Source organism: Triturus cristatus, chromosome 6 (assembly GCF_964204655.1).
Source record: "Triturus cristatus chromosome 6, aTriCri1.1, whole genome shotgun sequence".
Lineage (NCBI taxonomy): Eukaryota > Metazoa > Chordata > Amphibia > Caudata > Salamandridae > Triturus > Triturus cristatus.
The window spans coordinates 743,734,084-743,757,168 of record NC_140589.1 but is presented as its reverse complement, the minus strand read 5'-3'; the positions used below and the strand labels follow the sequence as shown (position 1 = coordinate 743,757,168).

The 23,085-nt window shown below is 46.6% G+C and overlaps 1 protein-coding gene across 1 annotated transcript in view; it reads right to left on the bottom strand.

Annotated features, from left to right (window-relative positions):
* TBC1D32 (TBC1 domain family member 32) overlaps positions 1-23,085 on the bottom strand; it is an 886,600-nt gene that overhangs the window by 150,837 nt on the left and 712,678 nt on the right. The window contains exon 32 of the mRNA XM_085611276.1: positions 15,415-15,555. Within this exon, the coding sequence (XP_085467402.1) occupies positions 15,415-15,555 (141 nt within the window). The remainder of the gene's footprint in view (positions 1-15,414; positions 15,556-23,085) is intronic.

Here is a 23,085-nt window from a genome sequence, read left to right as displayed (position 1 = left end):
TCAGGACAGACCACTGGAAGGTTGAATTTGGACTTACAAACAAGAAAGTCTTAGAAATTCTTGTATGTACATTTTAGGAGAAATTCAACAATATCATATTGTTGGACCTTTTTAATGCCATTCTGGAAAGTTTCTGAATGGTACTTTTAGCATTCTCCTATTAAGAAATATTAGTTGATTACTTTATCCCATGTTAACCTATGTGGCAGGGGATTTGCAATGGGAAAATGAACTGGGACATTTTTCCAGCACCAGGGCTTATAAAAACATATTTTATAAGTACTCTTCCTATATCTACTGGACCCACACCCCTGGTATACCTAGGGGAGACTTTAGGGGTTTTGAATATGCAGAACTATTGCAGATCCTCCCTCCACAATGCTCCTACCACCAAAGTCGATTTTGGGCAGCACTTTATCACAACGTGGGGAGTGACATGTGCAATTACACTTTATCCAGGGCATATAAAACTCATTTTATAAGGGTCCACCTTTTAGATACCTGACCCCCCCATCCCTGGGACACCTAGGGGAGATCCCGGGGCTACCTAATATGTCCAAACATTATAGGTTAACCATTTTTAAGTGCCCCAAACACATAAGTCGAGTTTGGGCACAATTAACTTTTTAAAAGCAGTCCTGCAGCACATGGCTACTTTTAAACTTACCACAGGCTCAGCAGTGCACACATGCAAGTGCAGAAAAGGGCTGCTGGTCTCTAAACTACCATGCCTATTATATACTAGGGACTGAGAGGTAGTTTCAATCCCCCTGCCCAATTATGTACTAGGGCCCTATGGGGGAGGTCATGGCAATCACAGGGGTAACCCAACCTATTGTGTACCCTAGTGCCTGTAGGTGTTTTCACTGTATTCCAAGTGTTTTTCAGCATAGCACGGCCCTGGGCCTGGTTAGGCAGAGCCCAGGGTCAGAGTCAGCTACCGCCAGTACCAGTCTGCAAAAAGTTGGGGGTGCCCCGGGCACAGGATGACTATGCAACAATCCCCTCAAATTTAACAGTTCAAAAATGTAAATACTCAAATGTGTTATCTGGCAAAATCATGACTATGTCATACAGACCATTGGAAATGTGAAAGAAACTTGGCGTGCCCATGGACCGAAAGTTCACACATGAATCCTACATTACTAATGTGACATAAGACACCTTTTGTTTGATAAAAATTCCAAAATGTGTCTTCCCATCTCTAAACTCATCACATTGGACACAGGGATATTCGGGCACAAATTAAATCCCTCCTGGACAACTGGAATGAACCCGACATGCGACACTTTAGAAAACTAACCAGCAATTTACAAAATAAGCAAAATGCAGCAGCCAGACAAGTTTTTAACTTAAACAGATGGGACCGCATAACCCATTCTCAAAGTTATTCACTGGTTATTCGTGCAAAAAGAATGTCCTACAAAGTCCTTTGCATTGCACACTGAGAAGGCAGCAACCTTCTTACAATCTCAACTCAGGTTATAATACTAAACGAGAAACCAAGTATGAAATCATATGGAACCTTACCTACTAGACTCACCCCCACCACCTCCATCAAAAACCTCATTGATTAAATAGCTCCTTCTCTGTGCAAACTTTTGGAGGACACTGCCAAAGAGGATATGAACCATTAACAATCATTGAGAATTCAGAGGTCTGGGCTTTCTCAAATGTTGGACACAACTGAACCCATGCCAAAACAGGTGACTACTTTGTATGTGCTGCATGTAGTCTTATCCTCACTTTGCCGTGCTTACAACGATAATTGTAAGCTGCAAGTACAAGCTGCTGCACCAACTCTGGTGCACACACAACACCAAAACTCAACATCGACAGATTGACAACTACTAACACCCTTCTGCCCTTCACTCACTACTTTCTTGCTCATTTGGAAAGTACTTTGTAGCATCGACAAGAGGTAGAAATGCTACAATACAATACAATTGTAAGAGGACATGTTCCCTTTTCTACGCACCTACTTCTAGGAGCCATTCATATTAATTTCCATTGCTTAAGATTACTCTTCTCTTTGCGTCCTTTTTATATAGGAAAAGAGACCACCACAGAACGGGGAGATGGGAGGGCAGTGCGATTAGACGGAGTATGCACCACAGAGTATCCACCAGAAAGAGCGTTTCTGAAGGTATGTATCTTGTTCTTCTGATGGATACTTCCCAACAGCAGATTCCTCACCTTTAAAATAAATAGCACAGGGGGGCGTGGCTAGCTGCCGTTGTGAATGGCCGCTGCCTGATCGAGCTCCTACCTTCCTGCCGCCTATTCTGCCCCATCCTGTGCCACCCACAAAACTTACCGAGCTGAAGCGGCTTGATTCCTCTCCCTGCCCCTCAGAGAGGCTTTCGAGCTCCTGGTGATGCGTGTGTGGGCTCGCGTCGCCCCTCCCGGCTGGACACTGCTGACGGCTCCCCGGAGCAGATTGAAGGAGGAGGAGGGCCCGGGCGTGCAGGCGGGCGGAAATCTGTGGGCTCTAAGAACTACCGGCACGGTGCCCCCTGCATAGCGGTGATCGTGGGGCATCTGAGGCAGTGACGGATACTGCTGCCCGGCATCGACGACGGAGGTGCGGGCCATCGGTGATCGCCGTCGCGGCTGGGGGCCCCGGCTCTGCCGCCTCCGAGGCGGGGGCGTGGCGTTGAGTATCCGGAGGCTGGGCAGTGAATTATTGCAGAGCCCGCCCGGAGCTGAAGTGCGGTGACTCAGCGAAACGGCCCGGCAGAGGGTGGCGGCCGTGACTGGTGAGGCCCGACTTATGCTGCACGACCTAACAGGGCACAATCGAGGTCCCGGCTGCGGCCTAAAAGCAGGTGTGGGGCTCAGAGAGAGCCGGTGCAAAGAGCCCTATGAAAACTGCTGCTGGGCGGAGGATGCCTGAAGGCTGCTGGGGACTGTGAGAGTGCCCACCGGTCGCCCTGCTGTGCCTGAAACCTCGTGATCCGAGAAGTAGGAGTGGGGGTACGTGTGGCTGCACCCTGGGGGCTGAGGTATAGTTGAAGCCACGGCTGGTGGGACTCTGGACTGTCGAACTGGGGCTACTTGGGCCCAGCTGCTGAGACCTGAAGTGTGGGACGGACTGCTGACACTCAGTGTGGAAGACACTGGGGCGCGCACTGAGCGAAGACACCGTGTCCTTGGGTTTCAAGGGGCGCTCTGGATTGAGGGTGTCTGGTGCGGAGGGGTTCCCCCCCTCATTTTGACTGGAGGTGAGAAAAGAGGGCCGTCACTTTTGCGTGCTTGCAGGAATCGCGAAGAAGGTGCTGTCGGACTGTCAGAGGAGGCGCCCTGAATGGTGAGCCCCCCGCGCCACGTGCGGACGGACCGCTTTTCGAAGAGCTGGGCACCGGGGGTGCGCTTCTTTCTCTAAATCCATGGTGGTGTGGGAGGCTTTAGCACCTCTACCGGACACTACTGTAACAAAGTGATGGGGAGAGCGGAGAGAGACGCCAAGTGCGGGACAGGGATGCGTTTGACTCCATCATATTGAGGATAGTTGTTACGACTCGGGAGGTTCAGTCTGGGCAGCTGAGGCCTTGGGGCTGTGATAACAAAGAAGTGGCCTTGGGAGTATAGCGCACAAACTGGGTCAATCCCATCAACAAATTGAAAGCGTCTTGTGCCCTTATCCAGTGAGTTGCCTGGTACTACGCAGCCATGGCGACGGGAGGGAAAGGTCCCAAGGCCAACGCCCAAAAGCAGCTTGCAAAATTTGCATGGTCCAAAGCAGGAGACAGGGGTGAATCGCCGCAATCGGAAGGGGACGGTGGGGCGGCTGCCTCTGCACGGGGCCCGGAGCCAACTCTTCATGATGTCATGGCGGCTATCAATGGGGTACGAGCCTCGGTGGACACGGTCAATGTAGAGGTCCCTCTGACTTTCGGAAAATGGACGAGAAAGCTTAAGACCTCAAGATAGTCACTAGCGCCCTGCAGACGGATACGTCGGAACTTCAAACGCAAATGGTTGAAATGCAGAAGAGGCAGGAGAGGATCTCGCAACAGCTCAATGACTACGAAGGCCGGGCCCGTCGAAATAACATTCGAATTTTGGGGGTTCTGGAAAAGACGGAGGGGCCGGCCGCTGACCTGTATGTGGAGGATCTCATTACGAAACACCTGAAGCCCAAGACTTTGTCTAGGTATTTCTCTATTGAGAGAGCCCACAGGGTGCCAGGAGGTAGACCAAAACCAGGAGCGCCCCTGAGACCCCTAATTGCCCGGGTTTTCAACTACCGGGATAGGGACATCGTCCTCCAGACTGCGTGCTCCAATCCTCCCCTGAGGATAGATAACTATGAAGTGGCTTTCTTTCCTGATTTCACGGCCAAGGTTCAAGCTCAGCGCTGCAGTTTCCAGGAGGTGAAGAGGGAACTACGAGATCGGGAGGTGAAATACACAATGCTCTTTCCAGCGCGGCTGAGAGTGGAGTCGGAGGGCAAGTCGTGGTTTTTCGACTCACCGGAGGCAGTCTGGGAATGGCTTGACGGTTGGAGCAAGGTGAGAAGCCACAGAAGAGATCGACCTGGGAGACAGGGCCAGCACAGAGGCACCCTGGCGGAGGTGGCGAACAATGGCTCGGCAGGAAGCAACAGTCAGCTGACGGAGCAGGACTGAATGCTTGGAAGAGCAAGTATGGGGGCATGGGGGGGGGGGAAGGGGGTGGACATTCCCAGCACAGCAAGACTTTCATTATGGGACTTCATGTAACGGGGCGATTTGAGGGGTTTCATTGCTATGATCTGAAAAGGACTAGATGTTATTAAGCGTGGGTGGCTACACTGCACGTTAAATGTAATGTGTACATGCGGGAAGGGGGGCCATATCACCCCGTGCATTTATGACATTCTGGGGGGGGGGGGGAGAGAAGCACTCTGCCATGGTTGGGGGTGGGTAGTTTTGAATCCACGGGCAGGGGGGCAGGTTGGGGGGATGGGGTTGAGGTGGGGGGTGTTTGAATGTTATTTGGTTTCTTGGTGGGATGTACGAGTCAACGATCCTAGGGAGCGATGTGATTGCGAAGCAGAGGGGGCGACCAATAATGGACAGACTGTTGTATAAGTATTCTTCAACTGCAATGATCCGTTCGAGTGATGAGTATCTTGAGACTTGGGATGGGGGGATAGAGACAGGACACTTTCTGTACTGACCTGGAATGTTAACGGAATGGGGGACAAGATCAAGAGAGGAATAGTGCAACAGTACTTGAAGCAACACTCTCCTGATGTGGTTCTGCTGCAGGAGACACACCTGGTGGGGCAAAAGACTAAGGCCCTCACTAGGTGGGGGTATAAAATACTGGTCCATGCAGATTATACATTGGGGTCCAGGGGAACGGCGATTCTGGTAAAAAAATCCTTACCTCTCATAGTGGGTAAGATGTGAACGGACTCGGCAGGGACATTCACAGAAGTGGAGGCCCAATGGGGCGGTAGAGCGCTTAATATAATCTCGGTTTACTTGCCCCCGCTCTGGGCAGGGTAGCCTTAAAATATCTTGGGGGGAGATTAACAGGACTCCAAGAAGGTGCGTTGATTATGGGAGGCGACTACAACATGACATTGGATGGCACGGTCGATCGCCATCCACCGAGATCACAGGCGAAATCCAATGTCTTGATGGCTGACTTTGTGGCGGCGCTGGGATTGGTGGATGTAGGTCGGACGTTGCAGCCCACGGGCAGGTTCTTCACCTTTTTCTCGAGCATGCACCATAGCTTATCACGTATAGATTACTTCCTTACACATCTGTCATCTGTGGGCAATTTCGTAAAATCCCAAGTTCTGCCGAGGGGCATATCTGACCACTCCCCCGTCTGGGTGGAGCATACACACTGGGAGAGGCAGGCACGTACCACCCTCGTTATTAACTCATGGCTCCTACACATACCGGACATTAGGGAAGAACTCCGTAAACAAACGGAGAACTACTTTTCGGAAAATGTTGGGTCAGTCACATCCGCTCAGACAATATGGGAGGCATATAAGGTGGTTCTGAAAGGGTAGGCCTTATCCTTGAAGATGGGATACATCACTAAGAAGCGTGAGCTCGTGGCGCAGGTGGAACATGACCTTTTTAACTTAGAGAGAGAGACCATGCAAAGCATCCTTCTCCTGATACGGCGCACATGCTTCTACTGAAGCAGGATGAATATCGGCTTAAAACCAGGGAACATATGGTGGACAAATATCGCCACACCCAGCATAGAATATATGAAATGGGGGACAGAGCGGGAAGGACACTAGCTTGGTTAGAGCGACGAGAACAGGGATCGAGATGGGTACACAAGCTGACAAGGCCAGGAGGTGACGCGGTGTCACACCCACAGGACATTGAAGAGGAATTCGCGGCTCACTTAGAAAAGGTGTATTCCCCCTCTACTCACTACGCGGCTGCGGACGCATGTAAGCTTCTTCAGGATAGTAACGTGCCAGTCCTCTCGGAGGTGGATAGGGAGACATTGGATGAGGCTCTCTCAGCTGAAGAGATTAGGAAAGCTATAGGGCAGATCAAGTCGGGGAAGGCGATGGGACCCAACGGCATCCCAGTTGAATTTTTAAAAGCTACTGCCTCCCGCACGATTCCGCATTTAAAGGCCATGTACAAGGAGAGCCTGGAGATAGGCCGGTTGCCAGTGGATCAAAGATTGGCTACCATTGTAGTAATCCACAAGACGGGCAAGCCGGCGGATGCCTGTGGCTCCTATAGACCGATCTCGTTGATCAATGTGGAGGCAAAGGTGCTAGCAAAAGTTCTGGCCAATAGGTTGGTGTCGGTCATTGAAACATTGGCCCACCCGGACCAGTCTGTGTTTCTACCTAGAAGAAATACGGCCCTCAATCTAAGGCGCATACATAACGTAATGGCGCGTAGAAAATACATTGAGGAGGACGCCGCGGTGCTGTCACTCGGTGCCTCTATGGCCTTTGACTCCATAGAATGGCCATACATGTTTGAAGTCCTAAAACGGATGGGTCTGGGTCCCAAGTTTATAGCCTGGGTTTGACTGTTGTACACACAGATGTCTTGGGACAAGTGAGGGTAAATGGTCACACGTCCCGGGTATTTAGGCTCCGGGGAGGTACTAGACAGGGGTGCCCTCTATCCACGTTGATATTTTCTCTGTTGCTAGAGCCCCTGGCGGCTTGGATACGCAAGGATGCTATGGTCCAAGGGATGCGATGGGCAGACGATGTGGAAGATCGAATATCTTTATATGCGGACGATATACTGCTGTACCTGGCTTCCCCATACCGATCCATATCGGTGGTGCTTCACATCTTTACACATTTTGGTAAATACTCCGGATATGCGTTCAATTGGCACAAGTCCGTATTATTCATGCTGCAGGGCACGGTTCCGAGGCTCCCAGCAGGATGTGCCATAGTGGTGGCGGGGGAAGGGTTTTGGTACCTAGGAATTTTTGTTACGTCTGACCCGAATCTCTTTTATAGCTCTAACCTGGCCCCCCGTTAGCTAAATTGCGAGCGGATGTGCAACATTGGAGATCCCTTCCTCTTTCGTTGCTGGGGAGAGCTGCGCTCTTTAAGATGCTGGCCCTCCCTCGCTTCCTGTATATCCTTCAGAATTGCCCGTATAAAGTTCCAGACTCGTATTTCAAGGCAGTGGAGGGAGAGGTCCGAACACTGCTGTGGGATGGGAGGGCCCCAAGGGTGGCACTACAGAAGCTAACAAAAAGTTGGTACGATGGAGGCATCGCGCTTCCTGACCTGCAACTCTACTACTGGGCAGCGCAGCTGGCAACTGTTAATTATTGGATATACCGTCCTCCTCTCGACTGGGCTGGACTGGCGTCCTTACAAAGGCAACGCCACTTTGGTATACGCAGCAACTGAGCATGCTGTGTTGCCAGGCCGGGGTTGATAAGTGGGAGCTTATAGGCATCTTGACAGTAAAAGACTTAGTTAAAATGGGATCTTTACTTACATTTGAGGACCTCCAGCAGCAGTATCACCTGGCCCGGGAAGAAACATTTAGATAACTGCAAATTCGGCATGCTCTGATGACGGCCTTCTCGTCCTTTGCGGACATACCAGAATCTTCACCACTCGAGGACAGGTTGCCGGATGGGCCCCTAAATTCGCAGGCAATATCTCTCACATATAAGAAATTATGCAATAATCTCCTGGATACCTTTCCAAGACTCCGGGAGCGGTGGCAGGGTTATCTGGGATTGATTAGTGATGAGGACTGGCAGGATGCCCTTTTGTCCCCTCGGGAGGCGGCCATTACACTTAAGTTTAGGCTGATCCAATTGAGGATATTACACCGCTCATACATGACAGGACAGATATTAGCGAAAATAGGATCCAGAGCGGACGACTTATGCTTGCGTGGATGTGGCCAGCAGGCTACATTTTACCACACTCTTTGGAGCTGCCCGAAGATTCGCAGTTTCTGGGAAGAGGCCTCTGAACACATGCAGGTGGCATTACATAAAGAGATTGTACTAACGGCACAACTGGGACTGTTGAATATCTGGGAGGCAACCGACCTCACGGAAGTGGAAAGGCAATTCACGACGTTAGGATACACTGGGAGATAGCGAGTGCTTATACCACGAGTCCACGCATGGGAAAAGGAGCTGCATAGATGCATGATGGCGGAAACGGAAGTCTTTTCAGCAATGGGGTGCCCGAAAAAGACAGGAAGTGGTCGATGTGGAACAAATATCGGGGAGATCCTGTGGTGTCTCCGGTGGTGGAGTTGGACATGCATAGAAGTACAGAAGGTGCAACTGTGATGTAATGTATATTTTTTGTCTAATGAGGGTTTATTTACAATACATATGCCAGCCAAAATTGTCGTCCTTTTCTGTATCAATGACAATGATTTTCACCAATAAACACATTTTAAAAAAAAAATTACAAAAAATAGCACAGTAATATCTCTCACAGTGGTGGGTCTGCTGAATGGCTCCAATCAAAATGTCCAGCAGGAACAAGTAGGCAAAATGCCCTTCCCTTCAGACCTGACTCTCAAGGCAGTATCGCTTCATGAATTTATTCTCTGATGCCAATGTTGGGCCTGACAAACGTCCAGGACAGACACTCCTTGTCCCAATACAGAGGTATCAGCCTTGGCTCTGGTGTAATGGGCCCTCAGTCTCCCTAGGACTGCTTTTTATCGGTTGTATACCAATTCTTAATGCAGAGGACTATCCACCTTGACAAAGTCCTTTTCTGCACGTCCTGACTTTCTTTGCCCCAGAGAATGCTGCAAATAGCTGATCATCCACCCAATGGTCTATGGTGAGATCAATATAAAAGATCAATTTGTCTTGAGGTCCAGGCTATGGAGTTTCTTCTCTTTTTTCGAGAGATGAGATGGAGCAAAGAATGTTGGAACAGTAATAGATTGCATAACAGACATGACTTTAGGGAAAAAGCCGTCCTGGTCCTCAACAATGATGACAACTAAAACTTTGGAAGGAAGGTTGAATGCAATCAGCTGTAACTGCTTAATCTTCATGCATTGAGGTGCATTCTGTGCAGGTTTGGGTGCATGACCCTTCTCTGCTGCTGTGACTGGTGATCCTCCCAAAGAGGTAGCCTGATCAGAGGATAGACACTCATGCCCAGGACTTCTGGGTATTACACTGTCCTCGCCCAATCTAGAGCAGCTAAGATGACTTGGGCCTGGTCGTTCCTGATCTTCCTCAGAACTCAGGCCAGGAAAGAAGAAATTTGCTCAGCTTGCAAAACCTTAGTCAATATGTTAGTCTTGATTTCCACTGTTAGTAGCTGTAAGTCTCAAATCGTTGCTACTTGTCTCATTACAACAGCAAATGAGGCACTATATTTTGTTGATTGTTCAGGGGGAGAACACAACCCAGTGTGTGGGGAAGTGTCCAATCCAGTGTCCTCTAATATGTCCACAAGTAAGTTGCCATCAGCATAATGTGTGGGGAAATAATCCCCCTCAACTCTTTCAGCATCTTCAAAGGCAGGTTCACTCTGATCACAGTTTTAACAGAAAGGTTGTTGTAGTGCCGGTGTGCGGCTCTGAGGTAAAATAACAGTTCTAGCTGAGTCGAACTGAAATAGGACCAGGAGCATCGGGATGGTGTTGGGATTGGGACTGATTCGGCTTGGAGTCAGACAGGGCAAAAGAAATGGAGTCTTCCTCCGGCACTGGCAGAATCAGGGCTGGCGTCGATGTCAAGTAGACTGGCGTGGATTTTAGTACTGACTGGAAGTCTGGTTCGGCACTGGCGCAGAACTTGAGATGGTTTTAGGAGGCACAGGTGGCACCGAGGGCGGACCAGCCAGCAGTAGCCAGAGTGGAGGTCTTCTTGGATCTATGGGGCCCAGAGGTGGGCCAGAGGGAGCCAGAAGGATGCCAAAGATATGAAACGGGGACTCTTTAAAAGCCCCAATCTCTTGCGCATTGCCAACAGTCACAGAAACTCTAGGTGATTCGGAATAAGCTGAAGAACTGGCTCCTCTGCAGGGGGCTGGGAGCAAGACAGAGAGGCACCCTTACATCCTTGCGATTTCTCAGGGTGAGAGTGGTGGGACTGGGAAAAATCCGGTTTGATCTTCTTGTGCTTCAGCTTCTACGACTTACCAGAAGACTTTAGACTGCGACAAGGACATGTTATGTGAAGGGCCTCGAGAGTGGGAATGTGTCTGGCCCTCAATTTCGACCAGGATCAGGACTTCCATAAGTTCTTTTGGTGCTGGTAGGCGGGAAGGGAGGATGTATAGGCAAATAGGCTGTTTTTTTTTTTTTATCAATGGTGTCTTTTATTGAAATATCGGTAGAAGTAGAAAAACAAATGATGATGTGGATGGTTCTCCTTGGTTGGTGGATTTGAATCATATCCTCTTTCTCTTTCTCCTTTGTAGGTCATCTGTGAGAGGGGAGGGACCCGGAATCTCGGAGAAAGAAACCGCAGTAAGTATATTGTATGGTAGGGATAGTAATGACCCGTTGACCACACTCAATTGTACTTGAGGTTGGGGTTTGAAAAGAAATGATGAGGAAAAGAAAATTAGAGGAAGGAGGAATACTCTATTTACAAGCAATAACCCCCTTTGAGTATATGTGAGATATAGGCTTGGCTGGTCTGGCCCCATAAAACCTTGTTCTCAGGACCTGCCCACTACGCCGCATCTCTCCAGAGATGTGGCAGCTCTACAGCGTCCTCTGGGGCTGACCACTAGTCTTCACACCAGGCCTCGGGGCTCTGCTCCTCCTCTTGAGCTAGAGCATCTCAGCCGATGTCCTATGGAGAAGACCTACGCATGAGGATGCCTTCCCCTAGGAGAAGACTCCGGGTCTTCTCCTGAGGGAAGGTGTCCTAGTGCTCAGGTCATCGCTGTAGGCCTCTCCTCATGCTCCACCACGTCCTGTCTGGAGTTCATGACCACGGATTCTGATCTGCTCACCAAGCTCTTCCTCCTTCTTCCGAGCCAGTATTTTTTTCCTTCCGCCCGGTAGCCTCAGTTTCGCTCCCCTTAGTCCCCTCTGATTGGTCATCCTGTCTGGCTGCTCTGCCTCCCTGCAAGGAAAAACATCCGTCCTTTGTTAGTTTCTTTCGTGTGCCAGCTCTGATGTTTTAACCCCTTCCATTCTTTTTTTTTTACAAAATACCTGGAAGTAAAAGTGTGTGCGTGGGTGACGGTGAGGTTCCATTGAGGTAAGGAGGGGGTCTACAGGACCAGATATCTCACATCTATCTGTGACGTATAGCTTCATTTTACGGTCCTAAATTGCTTTCGGATTCATAAGTGCACACATCTTGAAGGACTTGGAGTCATGCCCTAAACCCAAACATCTGATGGGGATCTGTCACCGACTTTTGTTTGTGATAGTCCAAAGAATTGAACCCTGTAGTCTTAGGAAGGGGACATAGTTCCCTTGCGCACTGGAAAAATTTAAACAACTTTGGAAATAACTCATCAACTGACAAGAAAAGGTTGGGTACGAGCTCCAGATCCACATATGATAATGCAGAAATTAAGGAACAGACATCAGCACATATCGGTTGCGCTTATATCCAGCTCTGCTCATCACTTCCACAGTAGAACAATGCCAGCGCGGAACCACATAACGCCAGCTAGCAGAGAGTGGGAACATTGCTGTTAAATCTTCTGGATCCAGTCTGGCACCTGGAGCTATTCTAAATGTGATGAATCTGTTGCTAGAAGTATCCAATGAAAAAATCTTTGTAAAATGTAAGTTTAAACAAGCATTGTCAGAGCCAACAGATCTTGGCTTTAAATGGTCGAGCTATTGACAATGATAATGCTTATTTGCACCTGGAGCTATTCTAAATGTGATGAATCTGTTGCTAGAAGTATACAATGAAAAAATCTTTGTAAAATGTAAGTTTAAACAAGCATTGTCAGAGCCAACAGATCTTGGCTTTAAATGGTCGATCTATTGACATTGATAATGCTTATTTGCACCAGCATGCGAATGCATGCGTGAAGACAGATGTGCACTCATGACTGTCACTCTTGGAACAGGTTTCCTATTAAAGTAAACCCATTCTAAGATGGCCATCATGCCTCATGTGCATAGACATGTCATGACACATGCATGTCTTGATGCATATGTGGTAATGCATGCATGTGCATGCCTCATGACATGAGTGTATGAACGGGTCACGGCATATGTGTGTGCACGCCACATGATGCTTGTGGCCATTTAAAATGACTGTTCTAACATGATAGACAGTCATGTTAAAACGATAAATGGAAATGATCAAAAATAGAAACTAAAAATGCACGCTGAGCATGATAAGTACGCGAATGGACCGGCAGCAGTTGGTAGGTGCTGGACTGCATATATATAATAATTAATAAAATATTTTAATAGCTTAAAACGTGGTTTGGGAGTGGGGACGTGGAGCAAGGTGGGAAGCATTATGGAGTGACAGGGTGAGGAAAAGAAAGTTTGGGGTGGTTTGCAGATTATAAAGAGGATAAGGGGAGAGAGCAAGCAAACACACTCTCTACAACAGAGTGCCCGAAACCAAATAAAAAAAGGCAGCACAAGTATGCCGTGGAAGGAATGCTCATCCAATCACAACACTATGTGACTAAAATGCTCCTAGGTGGAGCATGCTTAAGGAAAGAAAGGAAAGTAATCGACAGACAAATGACAGAGGCAACAAAGCCATCCAATTATGAAGAAGGAGCTGACCCAAAGTCAACTATGTATAATCGGTGGCAGCTGGCATCTACGGGGAGGGTGAGCGCATGTGCAAATTATATATTAAAACAAGCGTGCAAATAACATATTAAAAATATAAACTTACCTTACATGAACACGACGTCCTCCGGTCCGGTCCGTTTCTTTGGTAGGAACTGGAAAAGGAAGCAGCAACTTCCTTGGCCAATCCTAGGACTGCGCTCACCAGCGTGAGAGCAGCCCTAGGATTGGTGGGAGCGGCCTCATTCGACGCTCCACAGTGCTCTGGAGGCTTTGGCTTGCTCTAACCCAGCTGTCATGAGACAGCTGGGTTAGAGATGTTTGAAGTGTGCATGTGTGGATGGCCATCGCACGATGGCCAGCCAAAAAGACATGCGCACTTTAAACAGTGCTTTGCCAGCCCACCCTTCTCCCTGCTGAGTGGCATGCTGCTGTCACTCAGCAGCAGCCCCGCCCCCATCCTGATACTCTGTTTGGGATGGGGCATTACAAAGTGGTAATACGTTACTATTTTATTTTTCATCTCTGGGCTTTGGGGTGGGGGTTAAGTGGGACGACGCGCAACCGCTCCAACAGAGAAGCAGCTCCTGTGTATATTGGAAGCAACAGGTGTATCCAACCTACAGTTAAAGTGGTCTGTAGCTAATACCAAAAAAAAAAGGTAGGCTAAAGAAAGACCTGAACGTAACAAATCCTAAAAGTACCCTTACAGAATTTTTTTTTCAAAATGTATAAACAATATTGCAAAAAACAAACTGAACACTACCAGGTCTAGAGATTAGAAACTATGGCCCACATGCATCAAAGCAAAAACCGGTCGCAAACGGGCAGATTCTCAGAATCTGCCCCTTTGCGACCGGTATTTTTGCATTTGGGATGCATCATCCCAAATGCAAAAATCGCAATTTAAGTAATCTTTAAATTGCGATTACTTAAATTGCGATTGCATTTAAGGAATCTCAATTTGAGATTCCTTAAATGCAATGCATTAAAGGAAAAAAAATAGCTATTTCGCTAATAGGGGGAGCAAATTACCATGAAGTTGAACTCCATGGTAATTTGCAAAAACTTTGAAAAATGCACTAAAGTGCATTTTTTAAAAAGTTCCATTTTACACACACACATGCCCTTGGGGCATGTGTGTGTGCAAGATGTACTCATATGCAGATTTCAGGGGTGCAACAGGGTGTCCTTTTGACACCCTGGCACCCTTGAAATTGCATGAGCAATTTGCGATTCTCTAATTGAGAATCGCAAATTGAGAATGTCTTCCCATTCATTCCTATGTGCCTCTAGGTCCATAGGAATGAATGGGGAGGTATTCCTTAATTGCGACTCGCAATTTGCGAGTCGCAATTAAGGAATGTTTGGAAATCGCTATTTTTTAAGCGATTTCTACATGCATAGCCTTTTGCTATTCCTTAATAGCGAATCCTTATTTTTCGCTAATAAGGAATCGCAAATGGCATTGTTGATGCATGTGCCAGTATGTGAATACAGGCAACCTTTTTTTGATTCAGTGACATTCCGAGATTATGAAGGACATAAAGAGGAAGCAGCATGAGAAAGAACGAAAAAAGAGAAAAGTAAACCTTTATGGAGGAAGGGAAAATAGAGACGAAGAACATACTTAATAAGTAAAAAGGTAATTTAAGGAAAATAAAAAAGTTAAAGCGTGCCAGCTCACATTTGTCTCATGAAAGAAACGAATTATGGATGACTGTCCATCAGGATTTTTTGTTTAAATGACACCTGAAGTTTGATTTTTCTCCCATCAAGTAGGAATCAGAAGAACATAATCACCGAAACAACATTTGATTGGTAATAAACTATGAAAAGCACAGGACCCTGGACCGTTGATGAAAATTGTATTCTATGTACCCTTAAAGGTACTGGGTATATACTCAAAGGTGGAATGAATTTTGTATGGGGGCTCCCACATCTGTGGAGCACTGGAGCTCAAAGTCTTAAACTGTACAAGCACAGTATTTGCTCCTTGTTCTTAGAATTTTAAGGAAAAATGGAGACAGGATTCAATCGCATCAAAAATGACGTGAAACTGATTACTGAACTGACATACTACACGTTTTTTCTTCCATTTGCCTCTGATGCAAGTAGGTGCCCAATACCATGGTTTTGACTAAGCTGTCGAACGTTTATTAAATCTGTTTGAAAACATAATTGAAGCACACGGGAAAAATGTCTGCTACATTACCTGGGAGAGAGTGAAGCCAGACATGCGGAAAGCTGAAAACACAAGTGGCACCTCTGCTTTCAGCAACATCTCAACGTAGTGGGCACTGCAAAAATAGACTGGATGGATGCCGGAAACCGCAGTATCAATTGGCAGGTGGCTCTAGCAAAAAAAAAAAAAACGATTAGAATTTCACTATGTGCACTTGCAGTTTGTAATCATATAAACGTACTCATTAAGGTGTATTGATGTTTTTAAATGACTTAATGACAAATAATAGTGCTAATTTATTTTGTATGAATCCATTTTTTCAAACTTAAGAATAGCACTAGGTATCCACAGGGGTGTAGCTTCAAGGGGGTTGTTTGTTGTGTGACACCCCCAAATAAATGCATTCTTGGCTTGGCAGTTGGGCCGGACGTCTGCTATGCCAGTGTTGTTTTTTCTTGTTTCACTAAGAGGTTTTAACTTGTTCATTTTTTGAATCATGAACATGTATATAGTGACCGGTTTACCAAAAATGTAGCAAATCTGTACCCATAAAAGTACAACTTGAATGGATGTAAGTTTACGACATCTTGGAATTCACAAACATTGGCAGTAGTAGTCTTTGAAAGCTGCGCCAATGTCAGGTTTCCAGGCATACTACTGGCAATCAAAGACCCAGAAGGTGAAGCGACAAATGCATGCACATAGCCTAACCACTGGCAATCGCTCAGCATTGCATTCAAACCCATCATTTTTCGCCTACTGTGACACTATAGACAGAGGGCCTGATTTAGGGTTTGGCGGACAGAATAAAGGCAGTGTAGTAGAGGGCTTTACATCCGCCACCCTGCCTTTATTTCGCCTGCCAAAATTAGGATTGTCCACCGGCCATGTGGACATCTCTATACATTGACAGAATCTGCCAAAATGGGGGATCCTGTCAGAATAAGGAAAGTCTGATGGACGGCTAAGTCAATTATAAAGGCTGGCAAACGTTTTCAACGTTTTTTATTTTTCAACAGCAAATTCATAAAGTGGGAGTTTGTTTTTGAAAAATAAAAGACTAATGACCCGAACGCCACACCATGGAAGTTGTCTCCAATGGTGTGGTGTTTTTTTTTTTACTGTTCCTCATCGCCAGGATATACCTGGAGGTGATGCTCAGTTAAAAAAAAAAAAAGGTGCCTGTCCACTCTAAATAGGTCCTATGACAGCCCGATCCATGCTACTAGACAGATAGCCTGAGTTAGGGTTTGGAGGATGGATCAAAGGCAGGGAGAGTGGCATAGGACTTTACGTCAGCGACCCTGCTTTTACTCTGCGCGCAAAATTTAGAAATGACCACTGGCCATGCAGACATCTCTATACATTGGCAGAAACCGCCACGATTGTGGTTCCTGTCAGTTTAGGGAAGGTTTGATGGACGGCACCGTCAAACATGATGGGCAGCCGTCAAACTACCGAAAAGTTTTTTTATGTTTCAAACACAAACTCCTAAAGTGGACCTGTCATCTCACCCATTCACACTGTGGACCTCTGCTTTTTTAGTTGAGAAATTTGAGATGCACACCCCCTGAATCTCACTTACTACGTGTGTACTTGAGAATTCACAAATACTATTTACAATATTGCAAGTGATACCACGAGAAAGCGTGTGCAAGGAGAGAGAAACAAAAATTAAGGGCTTCCCCCTTGTGAGTCTCCAATATGTGGTGCAAGAGAGCTACAGTGAGTCCAAGCTGTTAACTCGTCTTTGCCTACATTTGCCTCAAATGAAATGGCTAATTTAAATAACGTGTCATTTCATATTCACCAGTTTATCAATAGTCCAACCTGCCAAAATCTTGAGTGAAAAAATCCATTTATTAGAGAAAATAAAAAAGGCAGGCACAACTTTATTTTTAAAAAAAACAATCCAAACCATCCACCAGCAACAGCACACTTGTTATGTGTGCTCACAAACCACATTGATTAACATAATCAGTTTACCCTCTCTGTCAAATTGATCCCAACTCTTCGGTCCAACAAGGCCAACAGCTGAACATCAGATCTCAATTGAGATATGAAGCAAGTGACATTGCATCAAACATTCATCTGGTGGGCAAAGTACTGGGGTCGTACTCCAATCCTTGGATTGCCCAAAAATTAACTGACCAACACGGTGTTTAGAAACACCGTGATCTACCAAATGTATGACTTCATCTACAGACTTGGGCATGATTTAGACTTTGAAGGAGAGTATGAGTACCTTCACCGCCACAGCAAAGTTCTGCCCACCTAATTTAGAGTCAGACAGAAAGTCAGCATGTAGACAGCGAAGATTATTCCATCTCTGCCACCTACATTACTTCCACGGCCTGACGAAGTAAGGAACGTCAGAGGTTTGACTATGTGTCTGCCTGACCTATTGAGTGGGCGAACACATGACACTTTGTATCGTCCTTCACCGCAAGGTGAAACCTGGTGGTAAGGGGCAGTGAAAACTGCAAAATGGGTCCCACGCCATGGAAAAAAACTCATGGCAAGACATTGCTTTTTTTTATTTTCAAAAACAAAATCCAGCTTTGGGATTTTGTTTTTGGAAATAGAAAACATTTTGAAAGTGTAAGGTCTGGCTCCGTCATGTTGATAGAGCCGTCTGTTAAACTTTCGGAGCATTTACAAAAATAGCTGTGATGGCGGTTGCTACAGATACACGAGACATCTCTAAATTTGGCTGGTAGTATGCCCTCTCCATGGCAAGAGTAAAGTACTCCTCCATGGCAAAAGTACTTAATCCATCCCCCAAAGTCAAAATCAGGCCCTCTGTTTTTCACTATTGTTTGAGGTACTACAGTAGAACAGTAGATTATGGATGTAAATGTTAGATTTAATAGAGGCACTATGTTACAAACCATCTTGTAGCAATCGGAAGCTTGTTAAAAGTTTGAGAAAACTATTTTATATTTAGACAGATACATTTAAGAAAGCGTAACATACTTATTGCAAAAGGCCAGCAAACAATGGTGCCTTTCCAACACCCTTCTTTCCTCCTCATGCCAGGCCCAATTCGTTAATGTTTTTGTGCATTTAAATTTAACTTGGGTGAATAACACAGTTACTGCAGAGAGTAAGTTTCGAATCTTTAATCACTAAATAAGATTTTTATTTTACCCTCTCAAATTGCATGCATGAATGTGGAAATCTCACCAGTATGGTGGAATTTCTGCAACTGAAAAGTTAGGATAAAAAGTGGATTTGTGATCATTCCAAGGTGAGTCAACCATCAAAAGCCAGCAAATATTCACAAATTCTGCGGTTGCGTCAGAGTGGCCCTTTCACCACTTCTAGGGTAGACTGCAGGCTAGGTGTTTTCTTTCATTGCTAGAAGGGCTGCCAAAACCATTCAATGAAAGTCAGTTTCTTCCTGTTCTAGTCACATCCTACAAAAGTGGGGCTTGGTTTGAACATTTTTGCCAGGGCTGATTTTGGATTTCCATATGGACCTGGTTTGTGAGTATTCACATCTTATTGAAGTTTACCATCTGTAAAGACCTACAAAATCGCTCCTTTCAAGGACAAAATAAAAGTACATGAATGCAAGGACTTTGAAAATACTGACGTTTTAGTGTGAAACCTGAACCACAAGAAGAAAGGAATATGCTACTTACCAGTATGCATCTGTTCTTGGCATGTAGAGCTGCAGAGTCACACACTGAGGATAAGATCGCCATCTGGTGTTGGGCTCGGATGATTGCAGGTTGTTGTTGTCTTCGGAAGAAGCCTTTGGTCACGAGATTGGTGACTCCTCCCCAGGACAACAGTGCGCATGGACATCCACTCCATCGTCAGATTGTTTTTTCGCCATGATGGGAAAAGATGGAGTGTATAGGAATGAAAGAAAGGATGTCAATGTGCAATGTCTAAGTAAGACAGATGCTGGAACAGATACAGGTCCCGGGGAGGCGGGTGGGCGTGTGTGACTCTGCAGCTCTACATGCCAAGAACAGATCCATACTGGTAAGTAGCATATTCCGTTCGAGGCATATGAGCTGCAGATCACACACTGAGGATAGATTATATAGCAGTGCTTCCCCTTAGCGGTGGTCGCCTGTATCCGTTGCAGCAGTTTGAAATAAAGTTTTTAGGACAGCCTGGCCCACTGAGGCCTGTTGTTTGGCTTGCACATCAACACAGTAGTGTTTAGTGAAGGTATGCGTGGTAGACCACGTGGCTGCCTTGCAAATGTCTTCTAAGGGAATGTTACCTAAGAAGGCCATAGAAGCCCCTATTTTACGCGTGGAGTGCGCCCTAGGGGGAACTGTAAGTGTACGTTTAGCCTTTTGGTAGCATATTTGGATGCACTTAACTATCCACCGGGCTATACCGGATTTGGAGATGGGATTGCCTTTATGTGGTGGTGCGAAAGCCACAAAGAGTTGTTTTGTCTTTCGAAAAGGTTTTGTCCTGTCGATGTAATAAAGCAAGGCTCTTTTGACATCTAAGGTATGTAGGGCCCTTTCAGCTACGGAGTCTGGGTTAGGGAAAAAGACTGGTAGCTCTACTGATTGGTTAAGGTGGAAAGGGGAAATCACTTTTGGAAGAAATTTTGGGTTTGTCCTAAGAACCACTTTGTTACGGTGTAGTTGTAAGAAAGGTTCCTCTAGTGTAAGGGCTTGTATTTCACTTACTCTTCGTAGGGAAGTGATTGCGATAAGGAAAGCTACCTTCCATGTTAGGAATTGTAATTCACATTTGTGCATAGGTTCAAATGGGGGACCCATAAGTCTTGTTAGAACCACATTGAGATTCCACACTGGGGAAGGTGGTAATCTTGGGGGAAGAATTCTTTTGAGACCTTTCATAAATGCTTTGATGGCTGGTACCTTAAAAAGGGACAGGGGTTGCCTATTTTGCAAGTAGGCTGCCAAGGCTGCTAGGTGTAAACGTATAGAGGAATACGCTAGATTGCATCTTTGCAAGTGTAGTAGATAGCAAATGATGTTTTGGATGGAAGCATCCAATGGATGCATGTCATTATTAGCGCAGTAGATGGCAAATCGTTTCCATTTTGCGGCATAACATGCTCTAGTAGTAGGTCGTCTGGCTTCCTTTATGATATTCATACAGTCTGGAGGGAGATTGAGGTATCCAAACTCTAAGACCTCAGGAGCCAGATCGCTAGGTTCAGTGTTTGGGGGATCTGGGTGTCTGATTTCTCCATGGTTCTGGGTTAATAGATCCGGGGAGAGGCGTAGCCTTTGATGTGGAACTAAAGATAGTTCCAGAAGTGTGGTGAACCACGGTTGACGTGCCCAAGTGGGAGCTACCAGTATTAGTGTTAGCGACTGTTGTTTCAGTTTGCGTACCACAAATGGAACTAGTGGGAGAGGCGGAAAAGCGTACGCAAATCTGCCTGACCAGTTCATCCATAGGGCATTGCCCTTCCACTGTGGGTGTGGAAACCTGGCGGCGAAGGTTGGGCATTTTGTGTTTTCGGGAGTGGCGAACAGGTCTATGTCTGGTTGTCCCCATTTTTGGAAGAAGGAGAGTAGAACCTTGGGGTGTAATTCCCATTCGTGGATCTGCTGTGTGTGGCGACTTAGGAGGTCGGCCACCTGATTGTGGATCCCTGGGAGATGTTCTGCTAACAGGTAAATGTTTTGGGGAATTGCCCATCTCCAGATTTGCTGTGCCAGTTGGGACAGTTGGAGAGAATGTGTCCCTCCTTGTTTCTGTATATAATACATTGTCGTCATGTTGTCTGTGCGTATGAGGACAGATTTGTTCTTTAGGTGTACCTGAAAGGATTTTAGTGCTAGGAACACTGCTAAGAGTTCCAGGTGGTTGATGTGGAGCAGTTTTTGTTGACTGGTCCATCTGCCCTGAGTGGTATGGTGAAGGAGGTGGGCTCCCCACCCTGTGAGAGATGCGTCAGTAGTTAGCACAACTTGTGGAAGAGGCTCTAAGAACGGCCGCCCTTTGGACAGGTTGATGGTGTTCCACCATTTCAGTGAGCGAAGTGAGGGACTGTCCACCAACACCAGATCGGTAAGTTGTCCGTGAGCTTGGTTCCACTGTTGTGCTAGACATTCCTGTAAGGGACGCATTTGAAGTCGTGCGTGTGGGACTATGGAGATGCATGACGCCATCATGCCTAGGAGCTGCATGAACACTCTTGCTGGAAGAGATGGATGAGTTTGAAATTGAGAGATGAGATTTTGTATACTGGCTATCCTGGCGGTGCTGGGATAAGCTATGGCTTTGGATGTATCTATGGTTGCTCCTAGATACTGATGTAAGTGGGAAGGCTGTAGATGGGATTTGGGGTAGTTGATAGTGAAACCCAAATTGTGGAGGGTTTGAATAGTGCGATGAGTGCGGAGAACGCATTTTTGGTGAGTATTGGCTTTTATGAGCTAATCGTCCAGATAGGGGAAGACATGGATCTGTTGTCTTCTGAGGTGCGCTGCCACGACTGCTAAGCACTTGGTGAACACTCTGGGTGCTGTTGTTACTCCGAATGGGAGAACTGTAAATTGATAGTGTTGCCCATCTACCACAAATCGTAGATATTTTCTGTGAGCGGGATGCATAGGGATGTGAAAGTACGCGTCCTTGAGGTCCAATGTGGCAAGGAAGTCTCCCTGTTGTAATAGTGGGAGGACTTGTTGGAGGGTGGTCATATGAAAATGATCCGAATGTATATACTGGTTTAGTAGTCTGAGATCCAGTATGGGCCTTAATGTTTTGTCCTTTTTGGGAATGAGGAAGTATAGGGAATATACCCCTGTTCCCTGATGTTGAAGAGGGACTGGTTCGATCGCATGTTTTTGTTACAGGGATTGAACTTCTTGTTTGAGGAGAGAGAGATGATGTGAGGACATTGGACGTTGTTTGGGAGGTATGTTTGGGGGGGATTGTATTAGTTCGAGGCAGTAGCCAGACTAGATAATTTGTCTTACCCATCTGTCTGTGGTGATGGAAGTCCAGACAGGTAGGAATTGTTGGAGTCGCCCCCCGACCGGAGTGGAATGGTCTGGGGGGAGTGGTGGCAAGTCACTGTTTGGTGGCTGGGGAGGTGCGGGTGTTGTTGTTGTTGCCCCGCCCTCGACCTTTGTTATTGTTTCCCCTATAACCTCCTCGAAAATATCCTCTGTTAGGGGATGTTTATCCAGAATTTTTAAAGGTGGACGTGGTCTCAGTTCCCGCATTTTTGGAGCCTCCTCTATAAAAGGAGCGACGAAAGGAACCCCGGGTTTGAGGAGACTGCAGTGCTCCCATAGACTTGGCAGTCTCATTATCCTTCTTCATTTTTTCTAATGCAGTGTCCACTGCAGGGCCAAATAGCTGCTCTTGGTTGAAAGGTTGAGCTAGAATTGCGGTTTGAACCTCCGGTTTAAAACCGGAAATACGGAGCCAGGCATGTCGTCTGAGTAAGACGCTAGTATTGACCGCCCTAGAAGCAGTGTCTGCCGCATCTAAGGCGCATTTAATGGAGGCATTAGATATTAATTTGCCTTCTTGAATGAGGTCAGTGGCCTGGGATTTAAAGGGTTCAGGTACATGTTGCATAAGGTCCTCAAGTTGGTCATAATGCGCCCTATCATACCGGGCTAACAGGGCCTGGGTATTGGCAATACGCCAGTGGTTCGCCGCCTGTGCGGCGACTCGTTTGCCTGAGGCCTCTAAAAGCTTAGACTCCTTGTCCGGGGGAGGCGTTTC